Source organism: Lacerta agilis, chromosome 3, assembly GCF_009819535.1.
Source record: "Lacerta agilis isolate rLacAgi1 chromosome 3, rLacAgi1.pri, whole genome shotgun sequence".
Taxonomy (NCBI): domain Eukaryota; kingdom Metazoa; phylum Chordata; class Lepidosauria; order Squamata; family Lacertidae; genus Lacerta; species Lacerta agilis.
Genome location: NC_046314.1, coordinates 103,565,584 through 103,589,632, shown reverse-complemented (window position 1 = coordinate 103,589,632; position 24,049 = coordinate 103,565,584). Strand labels below are relative to the sequence as shown.

The window sequence follows — 24,049 nt, the reverse complement described above, 5'->3', positions numbered from 1 at the left end:
GTCCTGACTGAAGGAAATGAGCAATAGAAATGGCTTGACCCTGTTGCATTATCTCCCCCCACCTCACAAACTCCTCTGTATGTTTAAGTATAATCTGCCAAGTAACATTTAACATATCTGACCAAGTACAGTAGACTCGGGTCCAGAAAATCTTGGGCCACAATAAATCTTAGCCCTTAAGAGTGTCATCGGGCTCTTTGCTGAATATTTCTTAGAAACAGAGCCAAAGATGTGCGTGTCACCACTAACTTCCCAGTGTCCACTTTGGTAGGAATTCAGCTGAGTAAATCCTCAATTACTATATATATATATATATATATATATATATATATATATATATATATATATATATCTTATACCTAATATTTATCCCTCACATTGTAGGTAGACTTCCTCCTGTCTCCTCTTCCCGCGTTCCTTGTCTATCATCTTTAGTAATTTCTAAACCTCTTGCCAAATCTTATTTTCTATAAAAATTACTTAAGTGTTTAATCTTAACTATTTTACTTAACTCATATTCAACTATCTTAAACTCTTAACCTTACTCTAAATCTACAGTGTAGCCTTACATTCCTAGTTATATCTAATTATCAATCATACAATAATTTTTTTAATACAATTTAAATTTCTTCCAATCTTCTTCCACCACGTCGTCCTTCTGGTCACGAAGTTTCCCGGTCATCTCTGCGAGCTCCATATAGTCCATCATTTTCATCTACCATTCTTCAATCGTTGGTAATTCTTCTGTCTTCTAGTTTTTAGCTATCAAAATTCTAGCTGCTGTTGTGGCATACATAAATAAAGTTCTATCACATTTAGCAATTTCTTGGCCTAGGATGCCCAGTAAAAAGGATTCTGGTTTCTTTTTGAACGTGTTTTTCAACACTTTTTTCATTTCATTATAAATCTTTTCCCAGAAGTCTTTTACCTTTGGGCACAACCACCACATATGGAAGAAAGTTCCTTCTGCTTGTTTACATTTCCAGCACTTATTACTTTGTCCATGATACATTTTTGCTAGTTTCACTGGGGTAAAATACTACCTATACATCATCTTCATAATATTCTCTCTAAGCAAATTACATGCTGAAAATTTTAGTAAATCCTCAATTACATAGCTCTACCACCAGGGTACGGATCATTACTGGACACAGAAGTACCAGTATTCCATTTTGCGTGCAGCTCTTTGTAAAGAAAGATATCAATGGGAGGTCACAAGACTTGCAACAGAACTAACAAATATTGAAGAAACAACTTTTACCTAAATTACACCTTTCTTTCATCCAGAAGCCTCTTTTCACATACAAACTACGTTTCTGGTAAATGTTAGCTGTGTCAGTATATCCAAATGGCTAAGTATTTCCCTTGTCTCAAGCAACCGTTGTGAAAGGGAGAGGCCTAGGGACTTCTCCAAACTGCAGTTCCCAAGATTCCTTGGAGGCAGCCATGAAAAATATAGGAACATACCTGTAGGAAGCTGCCTTATATTGAATCATGACTTTTGGTCTGTTTAGCTCACATTTCAAGCAGAGGACATTTCTTCCCCAAAGCTATGCTGAGGTGTAAGATGCTCCTTGGGCAGTATGTGGACAAATGTGGGTGCCAATAAAGATGACGATTGTAGGACACTTCACAATGTAAAGTTCTACAGAAATTATAATGAACAGCTAAACACATGGACCGCAATCCACAATTTCAAAGGACAAGAGAGGAAGTCACTCAGCAAATAGGGAATAGAAGAACTCGCAACCCTACATATTGAAAATTGGTTGCCGAACATAGTATATATACCAACTCTAGGAAACAAATCCAAAGTCCATTGTAAGTACAGAACACATGAGTGTCAGACTTGGGGCAGTGATGAATCACATGCTACTGGCTACTTAATACATTTCTGCTGCTCAGGGGAGCTTTGAAAGAAATCAGTTGTATCTCTGTTCCACTATTAGCCCCAGACAAATCACACTGGGCAGGATCCAATATTTCCTTGAGTAGTCAGAAGGTATTTCTGCTTGCCTCTTTGTCCCAGATCCCCATCCATACCCAGCTGCACCCTCCCCCCCACATCGACAGCATTTGAGATGGTCCCATAACCCCAAGGGCTGAAGCAGAAAGTCCAGTTGTAAAAGCAAAATTCCATGCAGGATTATTTAGATCCCATCCAATATGCTAGCCATTTTTAATTCTGTGTCTTTTTGATAGTATTTTCCTGGGCAGATCCAGATGCCCATAATTTTTATTTTTATAAAAAGGCTACTACAACAAAAATTCTTAAGTAATTTGTTTTATTAAAACTACACACTTTTTAGATAAACATTTCCATTTCAATGTGTATCACTGGCCTAATAATTGGAACATATGTTTCGGAATAAACAGCACTGATAACATGCGCTGGAATCTAATTTTTGTTGCATGGGAAGAGGTGCCATTTCCACATTGGTTTGTACTTTTACCAACACTAAGGTGGGCGATAGCAGCAGCGGCGTTACATGGAACATTCTGTTTGCTTTGACAAGAAAGGCAAAGTTAAGTGTTTCTGTCCTTGTTAGTGTAGTAAACCAAAGCACATGGAATGGAGGAGGGAAGAGATGGGATTGTATATGTGGCACAATTTGCTCAGATGTTATGGTGAATCAAAATCTTGGTAGATCTTACTACAGCAGAAAGTCTCACTGCAAAGAACAAGCTACTGTCTGCTTTGGAAGTATGATAATCTCTAAAATACAACTCTTTGATGCATGCAAAACCAGAGTATCCCATATACAGACAATTATTAGCAAACACTGCTCTCTAATACACTTCAGGCTGAATAATTCACTTCTGAACACTAATATCTAAGACTACTATGCCAAATGCTTGTATGTTTGTGGAATGATATAGGTCAGGGCCAATGACACAAAACCTGGAGCTACTGTAAATCAGGCTGCTAGGACCCAACAGCTAAACTGCCCATGGCCCTCTGATTCCTACTCACAATGTCTCAAATTGCCTGCCATGCCATGCCTGCATGAATGGTGGACTGAGAATCCTGAAGAAGACCATGCTGAACTCACGTCTGGTTTAAACAGAAGCCCTGACACGAGTGAGATGGGGAAGGAATGGCAGTTTTCAGTTAAGAGCCATGGTGAACTGCAAGTCATCAGGACTCTTAAGGTCTAGTATTGCACTATGTAGCATCCCCTTCAAACACCTCCAAAAGATTACTAAAGTGGTCTTTACTGTCTTCTTCTCAATATGGATGAATGCATTAAAAAAAATCTGTAAATTCAACATAATGGCTAAATGTGTCAAATTTTTACGCATCAAAAATGGACTCCAGCAGCCACAATGAGACCGAATCATCATGAGGTATATAAGGCCAAGGCCAATAAGGGAAAGGAATATGAATTTTAGATTCAGCATTTGTTACTATTAATTTACTATCGTGCTGCCTGCTAAAATTTCAATTCAGGCCAGGATTGTTTTGCTACAGCTAAAAAAATGAAAAATAAGTATTTGTTCCTGGCATGTGCCAACTGAAGGAAACATTCAAGGCTGGTCAGGAAGTTTTCATACACCTCTAGCTTTTAATTAAAATATATACAACAAACTAAATATTTTATGCAAAAAAAGAATTTTGTTTTCACTTCCAATGCCTTTGCTTGGTCTGAAAAAAATTAGGGCTTTCAAATATAATTGCTAATATTTTGCTGTTAAGGAAAGTCAGAGCAAATGTTTTATTGCCAATGAAAACCAACATAATTTACCAGATGAGAACTTCAGGTTAAAGTATTTTGATGTAATTTCTCTTACAGAAAACTTTTGACCAGCTTTAATGTACCTGAGTATTGTTATTTTTTAAGGAAATGGAAGGGTTGTAGGGGTATGAAGGATCATGATTATGAAAAATGATACCAATTTTCTCATCCCCAAAGTGCTTATATGTCTCTAGAGGAGACTGGAAGACATCTTCATCACAGCAGAAAAAAAAATCTCCACCCATTCTAGACAAAGTATAAAGACACCTTCTATTTACTGAAGGAGTCTTTCAAACAACTTTTGAGGGTGCAATTTGTATTCAATACATCTCACATCACCCATTGGACCTGTACATCTAAATAAAATGGTCTGGAGATAAGAAAGAATCTCAAAGTCAGAGGAAGAAAGAATCTTAAAGAGGATGCGTCTGTATATGAGGTATAATAAAGATTTTTATATATTATCTATATGTAGGAGACAACTAAGAAACTTCAAAGCAAGGCAACAGAGAAAGAGAAGCTTAGTCACAATTAAATAGTTGCCTCATTTTAAAGGAGAAATCCTTCATTGGATTCTGAAATGTTTTCTTGAAAGCATCCTGAACTTTTGAAAGTTCTCAAATGAATTTCAGGACCAAACAACCATATTCAGCAACTCTGCAGTTGACAAGGGTAGGGAAACTCCTCACTGAACTAAATTCTATTAAAAGAGCAACCTGCAACTCAGGTAAACTAGATGCAGCACTGAAATATTAATAGCAGTTACATTTCTAAAGACAATTGCAGTTCATTTGCGTTTCCGAGTGCAAGGGTTTTTTGTGTTCTAAAAGCTGTTGCGGCCGAACAGACACTTGTAGGAATGTTCATAATTTCTGAAAGGTTTTTGCCAAGTCCTTCTTGTGCTTAAACTTAGTTGTTTTGATTTGTTTGGTTCTCTTGTTCTTTAGAAGAGGCTTGGGGGGAGAGGGAGAGAGACAAGCCAGCGACATTCTTTTCTTCGTATCTCTACTGCCCCAGAGGCTGGGTTTCCAAGTGTATGCATTAAGACTGAAGCAGGAATCTGTGACTTATTCAGTGTCTGGGTTTAAAAGAATGGCAGACCTTTTCTTGTAGATGACAACTTAAGTCAACCATGCAGTTAGTCCTCAGTGACGATGCTCATGTCCCAATTTCCCCAGGAATTCCCTAAGAGGGGAAAATACACACACACATATGTATCAGCAGTGTCAGTTGTTCTGGTACTTCAACTTCATCCATTCTCTTCCCACCTGCCCTTCTAGGGCCAGTAGATTTCAGAACTCCAAAATCAACTTAAGTTTTCCCACTTAGATGCTCTTAAATGCCCTACATTGCAGAGCAATCGCTCTCTTTCAAAGATGGGATCATGATACTTAAAAACAAACAAGCAAAACAGATGGACACAAACATACACATAATCTTACCAAGCAACTTGAAATTATGTTTGTAGCTGTTTTTGTTTTTATTTACATTAGTTTTCTATATCTTAAGATTTTTATTAAAAGTTTTTTGTAAAACAGTTAACACAAAAAAGCCCTTGAGGTTCTGGGTTGCAGCCTTTTTTTGCTTATTCACATGTCAACCCCACTTATACATTTAAAACAAGGGTGTGCTGCTTTTGCCAGTGGTGGTGAGAGAAGATGTATGACTATAATGTCAAAGGGATGCATAGGGAGTGGAACTTTCCCTGCCTTAGGAACACAGCATGCTGCGTTTCAGACACGGCTCTTTCCCAGCCCTAGTTCTAGGAGATACTAAGGACTGTTTTTATGATATGTTTGTAAATCACTTTGATGTACATGCAGCAGGCTATTCATCAATTAACTGCAACAATGAACCTTTTTCATACAAAGCATGTGCTCTACTACCAAACTTCCTTCCTTTCCCCTCTCCTAGACCTGCTCAGATACTGGATGTGAACCAGGGTGAGAAAGAAGCACCCTAAGTGAAGTGACAGATAAAAAGGAGGCAAGACAAAAGGGCGGGGGGGGGGGGAAAGGAGGATTGGCTACTCTCACCCACACACCCATTTTTATGCAAAACCCAAACCCACCATCCTCCCTTGCTTTAAATGCATTGTAAAAAGAGGAGACATGCAAACATGCATGACTGCACCAATCATATCTAGTTTGGCCCTCAGTCTCACACAAGTCGCGTGGCAAATGTTGCCGATTTAATCAGCAGTTACTAGCAATGATGTGCTTTTGTGCTTGGGTCCTACAATAAACCTCTGGGGTAAAGCGGAAACCAAGGGAAATTATTCCAGAATAAGCACATGCACACGCACACACACCCTTTAATTGCTTAATTGCATCTGTCTGTGCAAACAGCAGAACACACATTATGAGCGACCCTTTTAATTACCGCAATATTCGAGGTAGTTCTGGGCTCTTGTAGATGTATTTATGCCTGTAGCCTAGGTCTGTGTGAAATGGAACAAACTGTACTTTGTAATCACGGAAGCTCCGAGATGGGGCAGCAATGTTGTATAGCTGTAAAAGACATTTCAAAACAAACGCAAGTTAATGAAATGTATAGCCCCTCAATACAGAGCAGTGACAACGTTTATTTCTGTAACTATATTTGATGTAACTAATTAAGCACCAGTTATTGCACAGCAATTTCTGTGCCCAAGAAACAATCATACTTACTTCATGTCAGCTGGTTATATCACTCTTTGACCATTCTGTTCTACTTGAAACTGGGTAGTTACAAGAACGTTGAAGGGACAAAGTTTCAAAAGTAACTTTCAAATGTGACTTTATGGATTGAGGGAGAGATCAGAACCCCCAGTTTGTGATATGCGGATCTGTGATATGTGAAGCTGCAGCCACAGGTTTGTGATATGTGGATCTGTGAAGCTTTGAGTTTTAAGCTGCAATGGAAACTTTTCCAATGTTGTATAACAATGAACATGCACAAAGTTCAGTTGTTCATGACTTGTGTACACAAATATATGCAACATGGGCCTCTTGGACAGGTGTTGTTTTCCAAGGGAGGAAACCCATGTTATCTTTTCTAAACACAAGGGTTTGCCTGTGGAGCCTGATCTTTTTCTGACACAGGCTGCGGAAAGTCAAACTGATTCTCAAGTGAAAGTCCACTTGAAGGATAGGTATTTATGTAAGACACTTATGTACCACTTAATCATGTGTATGTGTGAATAGCATACATAAAAACAAACTTCAAAATTGCTTTATCATAAAACTGAACGCTGCTGGAACAAGGAACTTTTATTGATGTGTTCAGCAAGGAGGGGGCCTGTCTAATCCCACCTGGGAAGGAGTTCTACAGGCTTGGTCCCATTACATTAAATACATGGCTTCTAGTAGTTGCAAGTCATGCATTTGAGCCATGGGAGGCTACCAACAGACACTCTCACAAAGCCTCTGTGATTGGGACAGGGTATATGGGATCCGGCAGTCCATAAGTTGTCTTGGACCAAAGCTGCTAAGGGCCTTTGTAAAATTAATAGAAGAACCTTGGAACCTTGTCTGGGCAGCTTTTGAGTACCAGAGTTAGTCCTGCTGATAGTTTGTCCCCATCAATAGTCCAGCTGCACCAATTTGCACCAGCAAAACATAGTTCCAAACTCATCCCATTTATGTTTTGCATCACACTGTTCCTGAAGGGACAATGTCCTTGTCTGTCAGATAAAGAGGTGATTTCCATGAAGTCTGAGCCCTCAGAGAGGTGGCTTAAGAGCTTCTCACCCTAGACATGGGATAGCTGCCACCCCCTCAAGACTGAAGCACAAACTGGGCAGCAGAAATTACTCAAGATTAATTAGTGTAGAGTACAAAAGTTACAGTCAAGCATATGCTGCAATATTTTTGGCACCTCCCTTTCACCACTGCCTCTTAGGAGCCAACTATTCCCAGCAATTTTAGGAGCCACCTGTGCGGAGCCCTGTGAGCACCGTACAGAGAAACGAAATTTGCTTCAGGGCAGCTAAATGATGGACAGTTCTGGATTGTGGCAAAGGAAAGCAGAGGAAAGGAAATAAAAAGGAGGTTCATACAAAGCCAGATTCTGCCCACAGTTGTGTTCTGGTTAGCCCAGGCCCTGGCCCAGGGCTGAATTACACATTCCATGCAAATGTGTGCAGAACAGAAACTTAAGCGCTGCTACTACTTGAAGGGAACAGCAGTTTTGCCAGTATCTTGCCGAAAGGGAGCTGCAGTGTAAAAGCAGCAGGCAAGGAAAATGTTAGGCAATCTGAAAATAGCTTCCAGCCAAAGCTGTTTTTATCTAAACCAGCCACAGGGAAATACATGTTACATGTTAGTCTGGTCCATGGAACCTGGAACTAAACATGGCCCTCCAAAGCTCTCCCCCCAGTTTTTTGTGGGTTTTTTTTGTAAGAGTTTTTTTTGTTTTATATAAACAAAACAGAGAATCTGTTATAAACCACATGGACAGTAGGAAGTATATTTTTTTGTCATATAAACATGTATTGACAGAAACACATGCTTTATTATCAGGCCAACAAACTTCACTGAAGTTGTGAGCTACAGGAGATTGGAATCCTATTTGGGGGTTAATAAAATAGATAAACTGAAACCAAGACATCTCAAACATGTCATTTGTAGTTTCTCCTCTAGCCACTCTGCACTTTGAGGTTGCTCTCCCAGTTCTAATTCATTCAGGATATTTATGAGTAGAGATGGGGGGGGGGGGCCCTTAAGCTAAGGAAACACACCTTTTTTCCAAGATGAAATGGTACTACAGGATCATCTTCAGCATGAAGAATTAGCAGAGAGCAAGAAATATGCTTCACACTGTAAAAAAACAATACAACATTAATATGCATTTTTAGAAGTCTACCAACTCAGAATATCTACAGCTTAAGTCTACTGTGTAACTCAGAACAAGAAGTTTTATTTAAAATAAAAAAGAACATTTCTGGTTAAAAATGAAGTAGGCCTTATAGATCCCAACTTTCTAAGTGAACAAGTTCAATAAACAAAAATTTATGTTATGAAGACAGCAAAAAAGCAGGACTGTAGGAGCTATCCAGTGAGCTTGAGATTGTCACATGCCAACTAGGCAGAATTTATGGGTGTACTTGGTGCAATTAGCTCCTGGCACTAAGTTGCACAATTTGATCCCTTGAAGCCAAGGCAGACCTAGAGAGGCTGATTGAAGTGGAGAGATTTGTGGACTAGGGGATGAGACAGCAGCTTCTGATTCACAGGATTTGGAAACCTATCAGGAAAAGCCTCAGTCAGAAAGAAAAAGACAAAGAACATTCAAGAGATTTACTTACTTTTCATCATTTGCAAACTTAATTCCACTCGATGTGATGGGATCAAGGAAGAACCAATCAAATCCTGGGAAATATCTATAAATCTGAATAAAGTTCACAAGTATGTGAGTGATAAGAGTATTGAAGTTTCTTTAGAAGATTTTGGCTATTTGTGAACAAATAAAAAAATACCAAACCCTAAATTGACTATAGTCGCACATGAATCTAAAGAACAGGCAGAACAATGCAGACTGTGGAAGCATTTTTTTTAAATGAAATGCTGAGCTGCAACCATCAGAAGGTGATGGTTTTAAAATCTTCAATTAAGTTACTTTTTAAAAAGGTGCAATCTGTTCTATTACTTAAGATTTTTGCAAATGTTTAAGATTGAAAAGTTGGTCATAATATCAACAGCTTGCACACAGTAGCTCAGTTCTTATCGGGGAGGAGAAGGTGGGGCCAAATAAAGACATATTCACACCCTGCTCTTTGCGCTTGCACAGCTTATTCGTATAATAGAAAAAAGGAGTATCAGTTCTCCATTGGATGCTAATTCAGGAGTTGCTTCAAGAAAAAAGTGGGAAGTAAATGGGAAAGCAGGCTTCAATTCTTCCTTTCAAGAGAAGGACTGAAGCCACCTCATTCCCTGGTGATCATTTCCTATTGAGGAATATTTTGACGAGGACAGAAGAGCTGCATCAAGCTAAACAGCTAATTTAAAAAAAATAAATGGGCCAGAGTAATTGCGGAGGATGGAGGAAGGCTTCTTCTCCAATCCTAGCTTTTCAATCTAGTTCTAATATTTGACACACTATGCTAGAAGGACTCTCCTTTTCACTCCTCCCTCATTAGTGGAAAACACTCACATATTAGAAAGGAAGACTTCAACAAGCAGCTTACACTTTCCTCAATCAACCAACAGGTGGAGCACCAACAATTACTCCTCACCAAGTGTTCCCAGGATGTATGGCTCTTCACAGGCTCAGCAAGGCCCTCTTTAGAAGATATACAGGTGAAACTCAAAAATTAGAATATCATGGAAAGGTTCATTTCTTTCAGTAATTCAACTTAAAAGGTGAAACAAATGTATGAGATAGACTCATGACGTGCAAAGCGAGATATGTCAAGCCTTTATTTGTTATAATTGTGATGATTATGGCGTACAGCGGATTAGAACCCCAAATTAACAATTTCAACTTTGGGGTTTTCATCAGCTGTACGCCATAATCATCACAATTATAACAAACAAAGGCTTGACATATCTCGCTTTGCATGTCAAGGGTCTATCTCATATATTAAACTCCAGTAGCTAATGAAAACAATTGCTTCCATAAATGGATTTTTCCACGATATTCTAATTTTTCGAGTTTCACCTGTATATACCTGGAGAGTGTAGCTTACACCCATTTACATTTCAGAGTAACCTAAAAACAATGATGGTTTATAAGACCCAGTTGCAGGCATACAGATGCATTTAGAGCTCCTTGACAGATTATCCCAGCTTTGTGAGTCAGTATGAAAAATCGAGAAGTGCTACACTCCATCTTCTGAGTGCTGATGCTTATTACCTTTTATTTCTACACTCATCTCTTAATAACTTGGGAGTCAAAGGAGGTCAAGCTTCAATTATACTGTACTATTAGGAACGTATTAGGAATGCATTTGCAGAGTGTGCTTCTGATGGAATTTTTTTGTACCTCTGGACTGGCAAAGCTCTTGCAGAAGAAAAAACATTTCCAGAATGTGGAAAAGACAATACTTGATTTTCAAAGGCTAGATAGCTCATGAGCCAACAGACTTGAGGTACAATTAGAATTCTCAAGTGAACATGTGCATATACATTTTTACCAGATATGACATGAAAAGATAGGAAATCCAGCATATAAATCTGTACTTGCCACTGAAAAAGGATGGCTTTTTGCTTCTTCACGTATGTTCGTAAAAGGTGACTCTAATATCAGGGCATCAGGGGGAGTTTCTGAAAAACAAATAACAAAACTACAGTGCTGTCCATTTAAGACACTAATGAGGGTTACTGGTGATTAGTGTTGCTAGGCTAGGTTGTGGGAGACTAGGGTTCAAATTCTGATGCCTACTATGGGCTAGTAACTAGTCTCACAGGGTGGTTGTTAGGATAAAATGGAGTGGGTGGAAAAGTCTTTACACCAACTTGACCTCCTTGGAGGAAAGGTGGAATACAAATGTAAGAAATAAATCTCTGTGCTATGCACACTGAAAGATATGGAAGCTGCAAAGCAAATGCTTGGTATAATGCAAATAAATGAAAGGATGTTTGAATGATACAGCAGAATATGAATCCACAGCCTGAACGAAACATGAGCTGCAATTCAAGAACATGTTCACCTGATCAGAAATGAGACAATATTCTCTATTTCCTCACCCCTCCTCCTGAAAGGGCATGAACTGGTTACATTTTTAAAAGGTCAGCAGACAGGTGACACTCAACTGAAATCAAAGGCTTTGAGACGTGAAGCAGAGCATTTCTACAAATATGCGCCCTAAGCTTTGATCTCTGCAACACAGAATGCCACGGACTAAAATTAAACATGTAAATGTATATATGGCTTAAGCTCTCAGTCCTACTTTTGCTGAAAGGTGACAGGCAGATGCACTAAGATCATATAAATCCTACAGCCTTTAAAAATGATAATAAAAATTCACCTGCAGCTATTTTTAAACTCCCATAAAGATTTTTAAAGTTCAAAAAATCATTACTGCTAAACACAATCACAGTAACCCTATTAATCTATTTTGAAAGACAGCAGGAAGGTGGGATGATACAAAATGCTTTTTGATAACATCACCAAAATATAGCTCTCTTACCTCGCTCACAAAGACGCCTTACAAGATTGGTTGCAACTCTACAAAAACAAAAATAAAATCTACAATTAAAGGTACCAATTACAGAAAATTGTATCATCTTCCTTACAACCCAATCACACCCATGTTTACTGAAAAATAAGTCCTACTTTCCAGCGGGGTTTACCCCCTTCTGTGTATAAGATAGTAATCTCAGTACCAAGTGCTGCTCAGCCTTTTGGAATGCCTACAGGAAAAAACACAAAACCCAGAGCAAGAGTATACACCACAGCTATGAGGTGCATCTTTAGTTCTGTGATATCAAGATTTATTCACTGTAAAACACTCTGGGTATCCAGTTTGCAGAGTTCACTGGCTGGCAGTCATAATAATGCAAATTTGAAATGGGAATAAATTGACGCTGTAGAAGTGTCCCAATAAAAGGAACAAATAAAGAAGATAGATTTTAGGTTGACAGATATCCATTATAATTTCACTAGAGATGAATATGCTGCTCCAATAGGTTCTTTATATCCTAGGTTCCTTCTATCTTATTTTCAATTCATATTCTCTTGAATTCCATTTACTCAATATAGTCTATACTATGATTCAATATTTGTTCAAAGAGTAAACACAAAAATCAAACCACAGCAATTAATTTTAATTCACTGCTAATCCAGCAGAAAGTACTTCAGACTACAATTACTGTATTTGGCATTGAATTGTTGATTTAAATCCATTGTGTTTGAATAACGCAGCCTCTTATATTAAATGGTTGCCTTGTGCAATCTGAACCTACCCAGTGCCCAAGGAGTGTCCCCATATATACACTGGATTGTCTCCACTTCTTGCTTTTATCCAGTCAAAAACATGAAGAGCATCATAGGTCATCCCACTCTCTGAGGGAGTGCCTATTGAGTCTCCCCAGCCTGCAAAGACAAAAGGTATTTTATTCCAGGAATCATGTTTCAAGCCAAGCAAAATAAAGTGTTCTGGTTTCATGTCTGAATTAAGGCCAAATAAACTGAGTGGACCAGGGCACTGCAACTTAAAATATCAGTTCTTAATTGTCTTTTAACACCCTGGACCTAGCTGAGATACCCACTGAAGAAAAATTGAACTGGCAGAATACCAAAACTAAAGTCCTAGAATCTTTTTATTCAGTCTGGTTCTATTATAGCCTGAAATATTCCGAGGTAAACCCTCCCAAGAGTTCAACTGTGGGGGTTGAATAATACTGTAAAATGAATGGTACCAATTCAGACTGTACGTGGGAAATGCCATTTGTGAATAGATGAACTCTGTTCAAACAGAACACTAGAACATCAGAAAGGAAGACTCTGGCCCAGCCCTTTGTCTGTTGTCCTGCTTTACAGTGAGATTTAACAACGCAAATGTTCAAAAATATGAGCCCCCACCCCCACCCCAATAATATGAAGAAGTACAGTCCGTTCTACTTTCTTACTCTATCAGACTTGTCATTGCTTTCCAGAGGTTTCCATCTAACACTGCTTAAATGCGCATGGAACTAGTTTGAAAAAGTAGTATTTTTAAACTTTGCCCTTCTTATCCAAGTCTACCGGCTAGGGAAGGGAGAGAAAACAGAAGGACACCTGCCTGCTGAGAAAAGAGTTCAGTCACACCCAGCACTGAATGCTGCAGGGCAGAGCAGTGAGCTCTGTGCAGCTTCTCTTCTATCTGCAACAGCTGTCACATTATGTTCTCTAACAAAACCTTGTTCCATGTTCCCTCAAAAAAAGCCATTAGAACTATTAGGACACTGGGCCTTTCAGAGTCATGGGATCAGCTCTGTGGAACACCGTTCTCAGCAAGTACCTAATCTAATCCAGCAGGTCTTTAGGAAATTATGATTATTAGTTGTTTGAGGAAGTGATGAGGTTTTATCTTTAAAGCTACTGAGTGCCACAGGCTCTGTACAAGTAGTGTTTTAGGATTTTTTTTTTGCATTTTTGAAGTTCTAGTTGTGGTTTTATTGTTTAAAAAGGCAGGGTGAAAATATATAGAAAGCCTATCTTAAGGGGTGAACCTCACTCTAAGATTAAGGCAAAATATAGCTTAGGGCAAAGATACAGGCCCAATCATGGCTGCTTTCCTCCTCAGTCATTCTGCTGCTGTGCTGAACTAAGTCGTGGTTTGGCGTTGCATGTCATCTGAACCTGGGCTTGTGGTTCCACTGTCTTCCAACAAAGGACAAGCTATAATCAAAGTCTGTGCCATGGTTTACAGTTCACTGTTTGTCTGGAGAGAGCTAATATATGAGCCATGGTTCAGACAACATGCTATACCAAACCATGGCTCAGCACAACACAGCAGAAGAACAAGCAGGGGAAGTTGTGTGTGGCAGTTCCAAAGTGCAGCCACTGTCACACTAAGATATCAATCTCTTACAAATGCAAAAAGGGCTGTTCTGCAGCACCTGTAACAGTGCCAGCTCTACAGATAAAAACTATTAAGTCGGCATATATGAGGCTGGCCAATCTCGTATGTAAACTGGCCCCAAGTTGTTAAAGGGCTTTAAATGCTAATAGTAACGCCCTGAACATGGCCCAGTTGCAAATCGGCAACCAGTGCAGATCTCTGAGCACAGATGTCATTTGCTTACAAGCAAGCATGCTTCAGCATTCTGCACTAGCTGCAGCTGCTTGATCAAGTGCAAGGGAAGCCCCACATACAGTGCAGACTGCAGGAATCATTTGGTGAGTGAAGTAAGCAAGGATACAGCCCCTAGAAAAGTAATAACATGTCATCTGGATTTTCAAAGAGTTTATGAAGTATCCTATTGACTGATGAATAAAAGTCTAACAGATACAATTTGTTAGCATGAGTAACAGATGCCAGCTCAGGACAAAAGAGTAAGAATCTCACCTCGATAATCAAATGTGACCACATGGTAACCAAGAGAACTCAAAACCTGTAACAGAAGGCAAACAGTTACAGGTAGGTAGCCGTGTTGGTCTGCCATAGTCAAAACTTCTTCATAGTATCTGAAGAAGTGTGCATGCACACGAAAGCTCATACCAAGAACAAACGTAGTTGGTCTCTAAGGTGCTACTGGAAGGATTTTTTTATTTTTTATTTTGTTTTGAGAAGGCAAACAGTCACAATTAAGATTATGAAGTATTTTAAAAAGACAAATTGATACATACTTTCCTGTTAACAAAGTTCTTCTCCCCAGTACTACATATTTCTATGCAAAAAATATATATATATATTTTTACAAGGGTAGGGAACACTCAAACAAAACCATTCCAGAACAGGTTTTACCACTTGAGATTCTGTAAAGCACATAAGCAGCCTAAGGTAGTGTCTAAAGATGCATAGCTAGGAGTGTATTACTATTATAGTGCTAGCACTTTATGACTGTTCCTCACAAAAACTATAGAAGATAAATACCTCTGGAGCAAGCTTAGATAGCTAAGCTATTAACAGAATTGCATATAGTAGTATTTAGGTCATTTGACTAATATTACTGCTTTTCTCACCTTGTAAAGTTCCACACGGTGATCCCCTCCTCTATTAAAAGAAATTGGAAAATTACACATTAGTTTTAAAGCACCAAGACATATGGTTCTGGTACATTGTTTCCCTGATCTTTGAATACAACTAGGAGGACTTTTTTCTTTTAAAGACTAGCTAGTTGAGCATGGTTCAGTCAAATTAGCACATTGAAGCTGAATGGAATAGTTAAACGCATGCAAAAACTGCAATCCTATTCCCAGTTAACTGAGAATAAGCCCCACTGAATTAAATAGAACATCTCAGTAGAAATGTTTAAGATTGTGCTGTAAGGAACTGCAGGTCAAAGGTGAGCTTGCCTTGCCCTGCCCAGTGACATGGCTGGCCCTCACCCAATTTAAACCAAAATAAACAACAGGTTATCCTCCTTCTCACCCCTTCATTTATCTCTCTCTTACCTAGTCCCTGCATTTCCATGTAAGTAAAGGATCACAGGGTGGCTGGAACCCAAAGCATCCTCATACCACAGTTGGTCCTTGCCTTGAGCATCTTTCCATACAGCTGTGGGAACTGTGTGCCTAGAAGGAAATGGGAAATCAGGGAAAAACTGTGACCCTCCCAGGGCACAAGTCTGGGCAGTATGTACTGAGGTCCTGGGCTGCCCAGAGTTAAAACACAGTTCAAACTTTAACTGTGGTTTTACATGACATGTTGACCAAGCCAAAAAGTCAACATATAGGTCAAGTTGAGCTAGACATTATACAAGGTGGGGGAGTGAACTAGACATTGGGCTGCAGCAACCCCCGTTTCTTTGTAATGTGTTTTTCTGTCCTCAGTTTCTATGAGAGGTCAGGAAGAATGTGCCTGTTCTTCTAGGACAGCCTTTCTCAACCTTGGGTCCCCAGATGTTGCTGGACCGCAACTCCCATCACCCCTAGCTCACAGGACCAGGGGTCAGGGATGATGGGAGTTGTAGTCCAGCAACATCTGGGGACTCACGGTTGAGAAAGGCTGTTCTAGGACAAGACTTCCATGGTCAAGTGACCATATATATAAACATACATGGTCAGCTCACTGGTCCACCTAGCCCAGTATTTGTTTGGTCTGCCTAGCAGCAGCTCTCAGACTGAAGTCCTTCCCAACTGCACCCACCTGAGATCCAATTTAAACTAGAGATGCTGGGGATTGAATCCAAGATTATGCATGTGGGAGGCATGTACTCTACTACTGAATTTTGACTTCCTACAAGGAACAACCATCCTACCAGTTTCAGCTATAGAAATATTATTGATCATTTATTAGACTTATTAGTCCCTTGAATATTTAAAAACAGGTGACTATCTTTTCAGACAAACACCTACAATTCATATACACATACACAGTAACAACCCTCCCCTCAAGAACTACTGGAAGCTTTGGCAGCACACTAACAGCAAAACAAAGTAGTTTTGGGCTGCTCCAAATCACAAAAGTTTTAGTGTTTGCAGTAAATAGCTTTTCACTATAATGTGTGGCACATTAGTATCTGAAGTCTATAGCTGTATCACTCAGTGAGCAGTTATGGCAGTTCTCACAGAAGGAAAATGAAGAAACCAGGCACAGCCAGAAAAACTCTGGCAGAGAATTTAAAATTGCTTGCTGCAAGAGATCTTACAACATGGTGATTTACCATAAATCAAATGCACCCACTCATATTAATCATGCACCTCAGGAAAAAAACAATGACACCAAAAGTCACTTGAGACTTAAGTTTTTCTCCATGAACTAGGACAAGACTTCTTCATTTCCGTTAAAAGATAAATCACCAGTGAGTTTTGATTAACGATATTTCAGTTGACAAACGTTTTTGCCATCTAGTTTTGTAAATTTTCATTTGTTTTGATTATTATAGCTCAACACAAAATCAATGAACTAAGTTGCTCCAGGAGCCAACACAGGCACTATTACAAAAAAAAAAAAAAAATTAACAGAGCCAAGCTGCTCCAAGGCAATCACCTTTTCACCTTGGAACAATTTTTTTTTTAATCCTTCCAGTAGCTCCTTAGAGACCAACTAAGTTTGTTATTGGTATGAGCTTTCGTGTGCATGCATGGGTCTCTAAGATGCTACTGGAAGGAATTTTTTAATTTTGTTTCAACTATGGAAGACCAACAAGACTACCTACCTTTTCAGCTTTTTATTTGTGCCCTGGAGCAATCCCACATCATCCTGATTCACTTTCTTAGGTATTCTCTAAAGCATGACCTTCAACATTACAGAACTAAATTTTCAGCTTTGTATCACCAGCCTTCACTGCATTTTGGTCTAATTGCTCAATTTAGTTTAGCTGCAGCCCAGAGAACAATATCTTTCAAAAGAAAACACTGCATTCCCAGCAAAGCTCTCTCAACAAAGGGATCAAAAGCACAGCCTCTTTACATATGTTAAAAAGGACTCCAGTGGATAATGGGAGTGACAAAGCTTTCCTTACCAGACTCCAATTGTCACATCTTCTTCTGGTTGTAGGTAGTAGTTACAGGTGTGGTTCAAACCTTGGTCCTGAGGCTTTTTCAAGTCAATGAAGTAGGGTACTCTCACTGAGAAAGAAAATAAATATCCGTTTTACATTCCGTTTACCTACTGCTTGAGATCAAACACCCTTCACCAAAAAATAATTGTAATACAGAACCTCATAATGGTTATTGCACTAAAATTAAAATGCATTGGCGATGGCATTTTCAAATTTCATGAAAGAAGTGTACTTATTAATTGTAATGGTTTATTGTCAAAACAGATACCAAAGTGACTGCCCTATCTCCAAGAATCAGAACAGATGATTTAAAAATATTATTTCAAAAATCCTGGACCTAAATTTGAAGGGCAGGATGGAGGACAGTTTGAAAGATAGTGCCACTAAGTGACAGTTTTCCCATACTGTATATGAAACATTTGAGAAAATTGGCAGTGAACTTTCTACTATCAGGCAGGCACAGATTTTAGAATACTGTATGTTCATACCAAGCACAACATGGAAGATGTCACTAAAGAGAGCAGGCAGGGGGAACAATTGCTTTTTCACTAACTGGTACTAGAACATTCACTGCAGATGCTAACAAACAAACAAAATTTCCAGGCAGCATCAAGCTTTTCCTCTATCAGCACTTCATGAGCAAATAATAAAATACAGGCAGATGCTAAGAAATCTTGGTATTCTTTTCTCTTTCTTTCTTTCTATCATTATATAAAATCTAACACTGGATTTTACTGCTGGGAACAGCAATGGAGAGAAAGTTGCATGTGACTATGCAAAATGATGGCAGATCCTAATTTTATATTCTCATATGCATATGATAGGAGAGTTATCATGCACACAAGTTGGAAATGCTATTGTTTAAAGGAGAGCCCAGGTGGTGTCTTTTGTATAAAAAAACTAGGAACTTGTATATTAAAATGTCCACATGGTTTTAAGACACACAGAGAGAGGGTGGGGGAGAGAGAAAAGCAGGATTCTTACCAAAATTTAGGAAGACAAGCTTTGCCTGAATAGCGGGACAAAGTTTTACTAGAAATGGAATGGCTATGTACACTCCCAACAACCAGATTACTACCTTCCGCAATCGAAACCACATTCCATGTCTCCTGTAAAAGAGGAGGGGAAAATATAATTTCACACCACATTCAAGACACTTGTGAAGCAAGATCTACTCTGCCAGGAATATAGTGGGTACTATCATAAAATTGTAGAGTTGCCGCTGAAAGTTCAGGCTACTTCCATGCTCAAATACATAGCTATAGTCATCTGTTTTTAAACATGTATTGTTAACATTAATAGCTTCCAGTTTTCCTAAGCACAGCATGGACAGTTCCAGAGTTGAGGATACTTCTGTTATTTATACACTGCCATCACTTTACGTGGCCCCTTGAAAAGAGTTGCACACAGAGAGTTCTTGAGCAGGAAGCTTAAAAATTATGCTGACAGGAGGATGCAGAAGGCAAGAGTAGTAAGAGATGAAGGGAGGCGTCTCTTTAAAATGTAGGGGGGAAGCGAGAGAGATTTCCTGATCTGTCAGTGTCATGATTTGCCCTGGTACTGTTACACACAAAGATGCATTGGAGGGAAACAGCTATATCCCTTGAGCTGCTTGCCAACTGTCTAATTACATTTGGGAAACTGTTCTGTCTTACTCTGGACTATTCTTAGCATAATTTCAGCAGCATCCAGCTTTATGCACAGAACTAGAAAAGCAAAAACACCCTGTTTTTGGAACAAGTTTGGAACAAGGACATAAGGATATATGGGAATTTCCTCACACAATCTAAGTTGTTTGTTTCCCGGTGTATTAGAATTTTCACTTAATTCATAAACTGGAATATCCAGGTTTGGGCATGCTAAAGAAAGTTAATTTGGTATTTCTTAACAGGTGAATTTAAAGCTGTGTGCAGTTTTTATTATTATCACCACTACTAATACAGATATTAGTATATAGATAGGAATAAACTAGCATAAACTAAGGAGAGTAACAATAGAAATGTTAACAGGCACCAATAAATACAATACACAGGCAAATGTACAATGAGCATGCCTACTGGAATTATTTTTAAAACTTTTCTCCTTTGAAGGGTAAGAAATCATGCAACATCACAAACATTTTTTGGAAACTACTCACAGCTTCAAGAGAGAATTTTATTGCAGGAGAAATATATGCCCAAGGCCCTCTTATGCATCCCAAACTAGTTGCATTGTTTTTAGCTTCAGGTAAAGAAAGCCAAGGACAAGAGACTTAGTCCACATTTTGCCATAGAGGAGTTGACTGCCAAAACACAGATGGATCTAAGAAGTCATGGAAGCTTCAGAGCAGTGGCGTAGCTAGCCTCAGTGCTGCTGGGGGCGGCGGCAGTGCAGAGGCACCCCCCTGGGGGAGGGGCACGACGCGTGCGTCGTGACGTCATCATGACGTCACGATGCACGTGTATGCAGAAAGGGGGAATTTCCCCCTTTTTGAGGCTTTTTTCGGCGGGGGGTGGTGGCCAGCTAGGAGGGGGTGGCAAGCGTGACACCCCCTCCTCGCTGGTCGCCCCCCCCCGCCGGAAAAAAGCGGCGGAAAGGGCAAAAAGAAGCAGAGCAAGTGCTTCAATGCGCCTGTTCCGCTTCCTTTCGGCGGGGCGGGGTGAGAGGGGCCGGCCAAAGTGTCACCCCACCTCCCCTTGACCTAGGGGCGGCCCGCCCCCCCGCCCCCACCCTGCGACGCCCCTGCTTCAGAGTCACCCCAATACTTTAAGCAGCAAGTGGGGGGGGAGCTTCATTGAAGCTTCTGTGAGCTTGCAAACAGACCTCACAGACAGGGGCAGTTGTGAAAGTGTTTAAGGGAGAGGCCCAGAGTACTGTGTCTCAGTGTGCCTAGGACTCAGAGACATGGAGGGCGAGGGAGCTACTGCAGTGACCTGCAACATCTGTGCCATGTTTTTCTGCCAGAGAACATGTAACAATAACACAAGTATTTTAGTATTTTGTAAAATATCAGAAAGGGGAATGTTCAGGCAGGTAGAAAATACACAGAAAAGCATAATCAGAACTAAAGTGCACGTTTGTTGCTAAAAAGCAATCTTAAACCCATTTCATATCCCCATGATATCCTCTAATACTGTACAGGTATGCTTGTCCCCCTTGTATCACAGGTGGGGAATCTTTTTTGCAGCCAAGAGCTGCATTCTCTTCCAGGCAACTATCCGGAGATGACATGCCAATGCTAGGTGCGGCCAGAGCAACCAATGTAAATTTATCTTTGTATTTCTGCACACACCCTTTTCTATTGTCCATCCAGGCAATCACAAGCATTGTCCTAGTTCAAGGACATATTCCAGCTATTCAAGGAGGGTGGCAAAGCAGGGTTGGTAAGGGCGAAGTCCCAAGAATCAGACAGAGAGGCTTGGAGGGTTACAGTTGGCACCCAGAGCCGAGGTTTCCCCTGAGTGCCTTACATGCACCACACATTCTGATTCTACTTCTAGCCTATGGAAAGCATGAGGAGGAGCTCAAGAACCATAAAGCCTATAATAAATGACAGGACTGACCAGTTTTGCTCACCTGCAAGGATGGGCAAACCTGACAAGACCTCTTGTTAAATGGTGAACTGATCCCTAGCAGATGCCACACAGCTCATTAACTCTAGAGATTCTTGTGGAACCACGAGTTTAAGGAACTATATGAGTCCAACTCCTACCTGCATGACTTGGGTGGTTTAGTACATTCCAGTCATTGTTGTTTGTATATGAAGTTGCCTATCTGATCTCTGGTGTCATACAACCAGATGAAAACCTAGATTCTTGATACTTGGGTCCTATGACAAGTTTATCTTATATGAGACCATTCCCAATTTGGCACTGTGTTTTGGGAACAGAACAATAAATTACAGTAGGAGTCATTAGGATATAAACATGCAATCATGAATGACTTGGAAGGTAATGGGTTGTGGATTTTCATTTTTGTTTTTGCTTTACATGGGAAAATTCCTCTATTATTATTATTATTATTATTTGTCCATGCACCCATTTGGATATCTAAGCAACTGTCATGGGCACCACAAGGCTCATTTCTCAGACGAAACCATGCCAACCCGCCCATCAGCTGACCTCACTTGTGATGTCACCTGGTGGGTGGAGTTAAATCTTGCACTGGCTGCATGTGCCTATTTCCAGGAAGGAGCAGGGACACGCGGCCAAAGCAGAAGGATTTAACTCCCCCACTCATCAGCTGGTTTGCTAGCACAATGAATTGGTGGGTGTGGGAAAACTATGTACATCACCTTCAACTCCTTGAAGGAAGAGGAAGATATAATACAAATATTATATCCTTTTAAGGGACGCAGGAGGCACTGTGGTCTAAACCACAGAGCCTAGGGCTTGCCGATCAGAAGGTCGGCGGTTCAAATCCCCGCAACGGGGTGAGTTCCCGTTGCTCGGTCCCTGCTCCTGCCAACCTAGCAGTTCGAAAGCACATCAAAGTGCAAGTAGATAAATAGGTACTGCTCTGGCAGGAAGGTAAACGGCATTTCCGTGCGCTGCTCTGGTTCGCCAGAAGTGGCTTAGTCATGCTGGCCACATGACCCGGAAGCTGTACGCCAGCTCCCTCGGCCAATAAAGTGAGATGAGCGCCACAACCCCAGAGTTGTCTGCGACTGGACCTAACCATTAGGAGTCCCTTTACCTTTTTATTATATCCTTTGTTGAACAGTTTCAAAAGCATTCAAATTGTATTTATAAACAATAATTGAGGAAACTTACAATAATACCATCTTAAACACTGAATTTTTAGTGCCTCCAAGAAAGGTTATAGTGAAACGGACACACTTTCAGGGGCACAATCCCCTGAGAGGGAGGATCTAACAGCTTCTGATTTTCAAGGAGACCACCACTGGGTAATTGTTATCTTATTAGCAGGTAGAGGCACCTAGACTCATTATGAAAGGAGAAAATGGAAGACAGCACATCGTAACCCTCCCCACCAAGTTCATGTATTCCTAAAGATTTGGATTACCTTCCTCAACAGACTTCTGCTTCCTCAAAAAACAACCTTTCAGGCTTCTCTTCCTCTCCTGCTTCCAAATTTCCATTATATAACCCACACCTCCCCCAGCTGCAGTCCGTTTACTTTAATTGCAGGTTGGACTACTCATGAGTAAGCAGATGCTCTGGCAGCTTCTTCCTCCCTTCACACACAGAAACCTTTTTCTGTGCTGCCTCATCTAATTATTGCAAGTAGTAACCATTAATGCAACATTTATACCAAATTACCAGGGCAGTACCTGTTTAAAAATGGATCCAGGACAGATGTTCAGTATCACTGTTCATCAATAACCAGAACCACTACTATGTTGTTGCTGGGGGTTATTATTATTATTACTGGCATAAACAGGGAGTATGACTGAAGACTCTTTCATAGAACTTCTTTTTAAACAGAACAGGGCATCAGATCTTAATCAATTTCCCCCTGGGGAAAAGTACTGCAATAAAGCAAACTGTTCCTTTTCTGATTGTGTAACGGTTGGAAAGTTTTTTAAAATGAGCATATTTTAGATTTGCCTAAGTTAAATTATTAAGAGCATGGTCATGAGACAAATTCACTTACTGAAAAGTTAGCTTTTTTAACAATTGCATTTTAAGAAACATTTGGAATAATTCACAAAGGAGAATGGGGGAAAACAGGAAGAGAAACCAGTCACAGTCATATGACTATCAGTGCAGCTTTGTTGCTCAAGTAGTTTGCAGATAAGGGCTCATGCTTCTATTAAGTATTTGCAGACATTTCTGCTTTGTGCTGAAGTACAAAACCAGCTAGAAATAGGTTTTTGTTCACGAGCTGCTTCTGTGATAGAGGCTCAAGATAAAGATAACTTTCAGTGTAATGCAAAAATGTGGAAATAGGGGCAAAAAGGCTTCTCAGTAATTCAATCTTTGAAATATTTTTCAACCTATTGTAAAAGTTAATGTGTCCACTAAAAATGCAATCTATAATGCACATGCTCTACTTCCCTTATTGTTGCTGCCTGCCTGCTGTAAAAAATACTGACTTAGCAGGATTTGGGGTTCTTCTGCAATTACAGTACATTTTATGACTCCATTACCTTTAGTCTGTATAAGCTATATTTATTGGTCACTTTTTTACTAAGGCAACTCAAAGTAACTTACAATACATAACAAAATAAAAAATAAAAAATAAAATCCTTCCAGTAGCACCTTAGAGACCAACTGCTTTCGTGTGCATGCACACTTC

General features: G+C 39.8%; 1 protein-coding gene across 3 annotated transcripts in view; it reads right to left on the bottom strand.

The window, feature by feature from the left end:
- Positions 1-2,268: 2,268 nt before the first annotated feature.
- ABHD12 (abhydrolase domain containing 12, lysophospholipase) overlaps positions 2,269-24,049 on the bottom strand; it is a 31,785-nt gene continuing 10,004 nt past the window's right edge. For 2 of the 3 annotated variants that reach the window (XM_033145044.1, XM_033145045.1), the window contains exons 2-13: positions 18,794-18,918; positions 17,771-17,876; positions 15,759-15,878; positions 15,327-15,357; positions 14,710-14,755; positions 12,623-12,752; positions 11,848-11,885; positions 10,902-10,981; positions 9,025-9,107; positions 8,458-8,536; positions 6,120-6,247; positions 2,269-4,922 (exon numbers count right to left, since the gene is read on the bottom strand). In XM_033145044.1, coding sequence (XP_033000935.1) covers positions 4,883-4,922; positions 6,120-6,247; positions 8,458-8,536; positions 9,025-9,107; positions 10,902-10,981; positions 11,848-11,885; positions 12,623-12,752; positions 14,710-14,755; positions 15,327-15,357; positions 15,759-15,878; positions 17,771-17,876; positions 18,794-18,918 — 1,006 coding nt within the window. In that variant the 3' untranslated portion in view covers positions 2,269-4,882. Of the gene's footprint in view, positions 4,923-6,119; positions 6,248-8,457; positions 8,537-9,024; positions 9,108-10,901; positions 10,982-11,847; positions 11,886-12,622; positions 12,753-14,709; positions 14,756-15,326; positions 15,358-15,758; positions 15,879-17,770; positions 17,877-18,793; positions 18,919-22,813; positions 22,834-24,049 lie in introns of those variants that run through there. The other variant, XM_033145047.1, reaches the window with a different exon arrangement.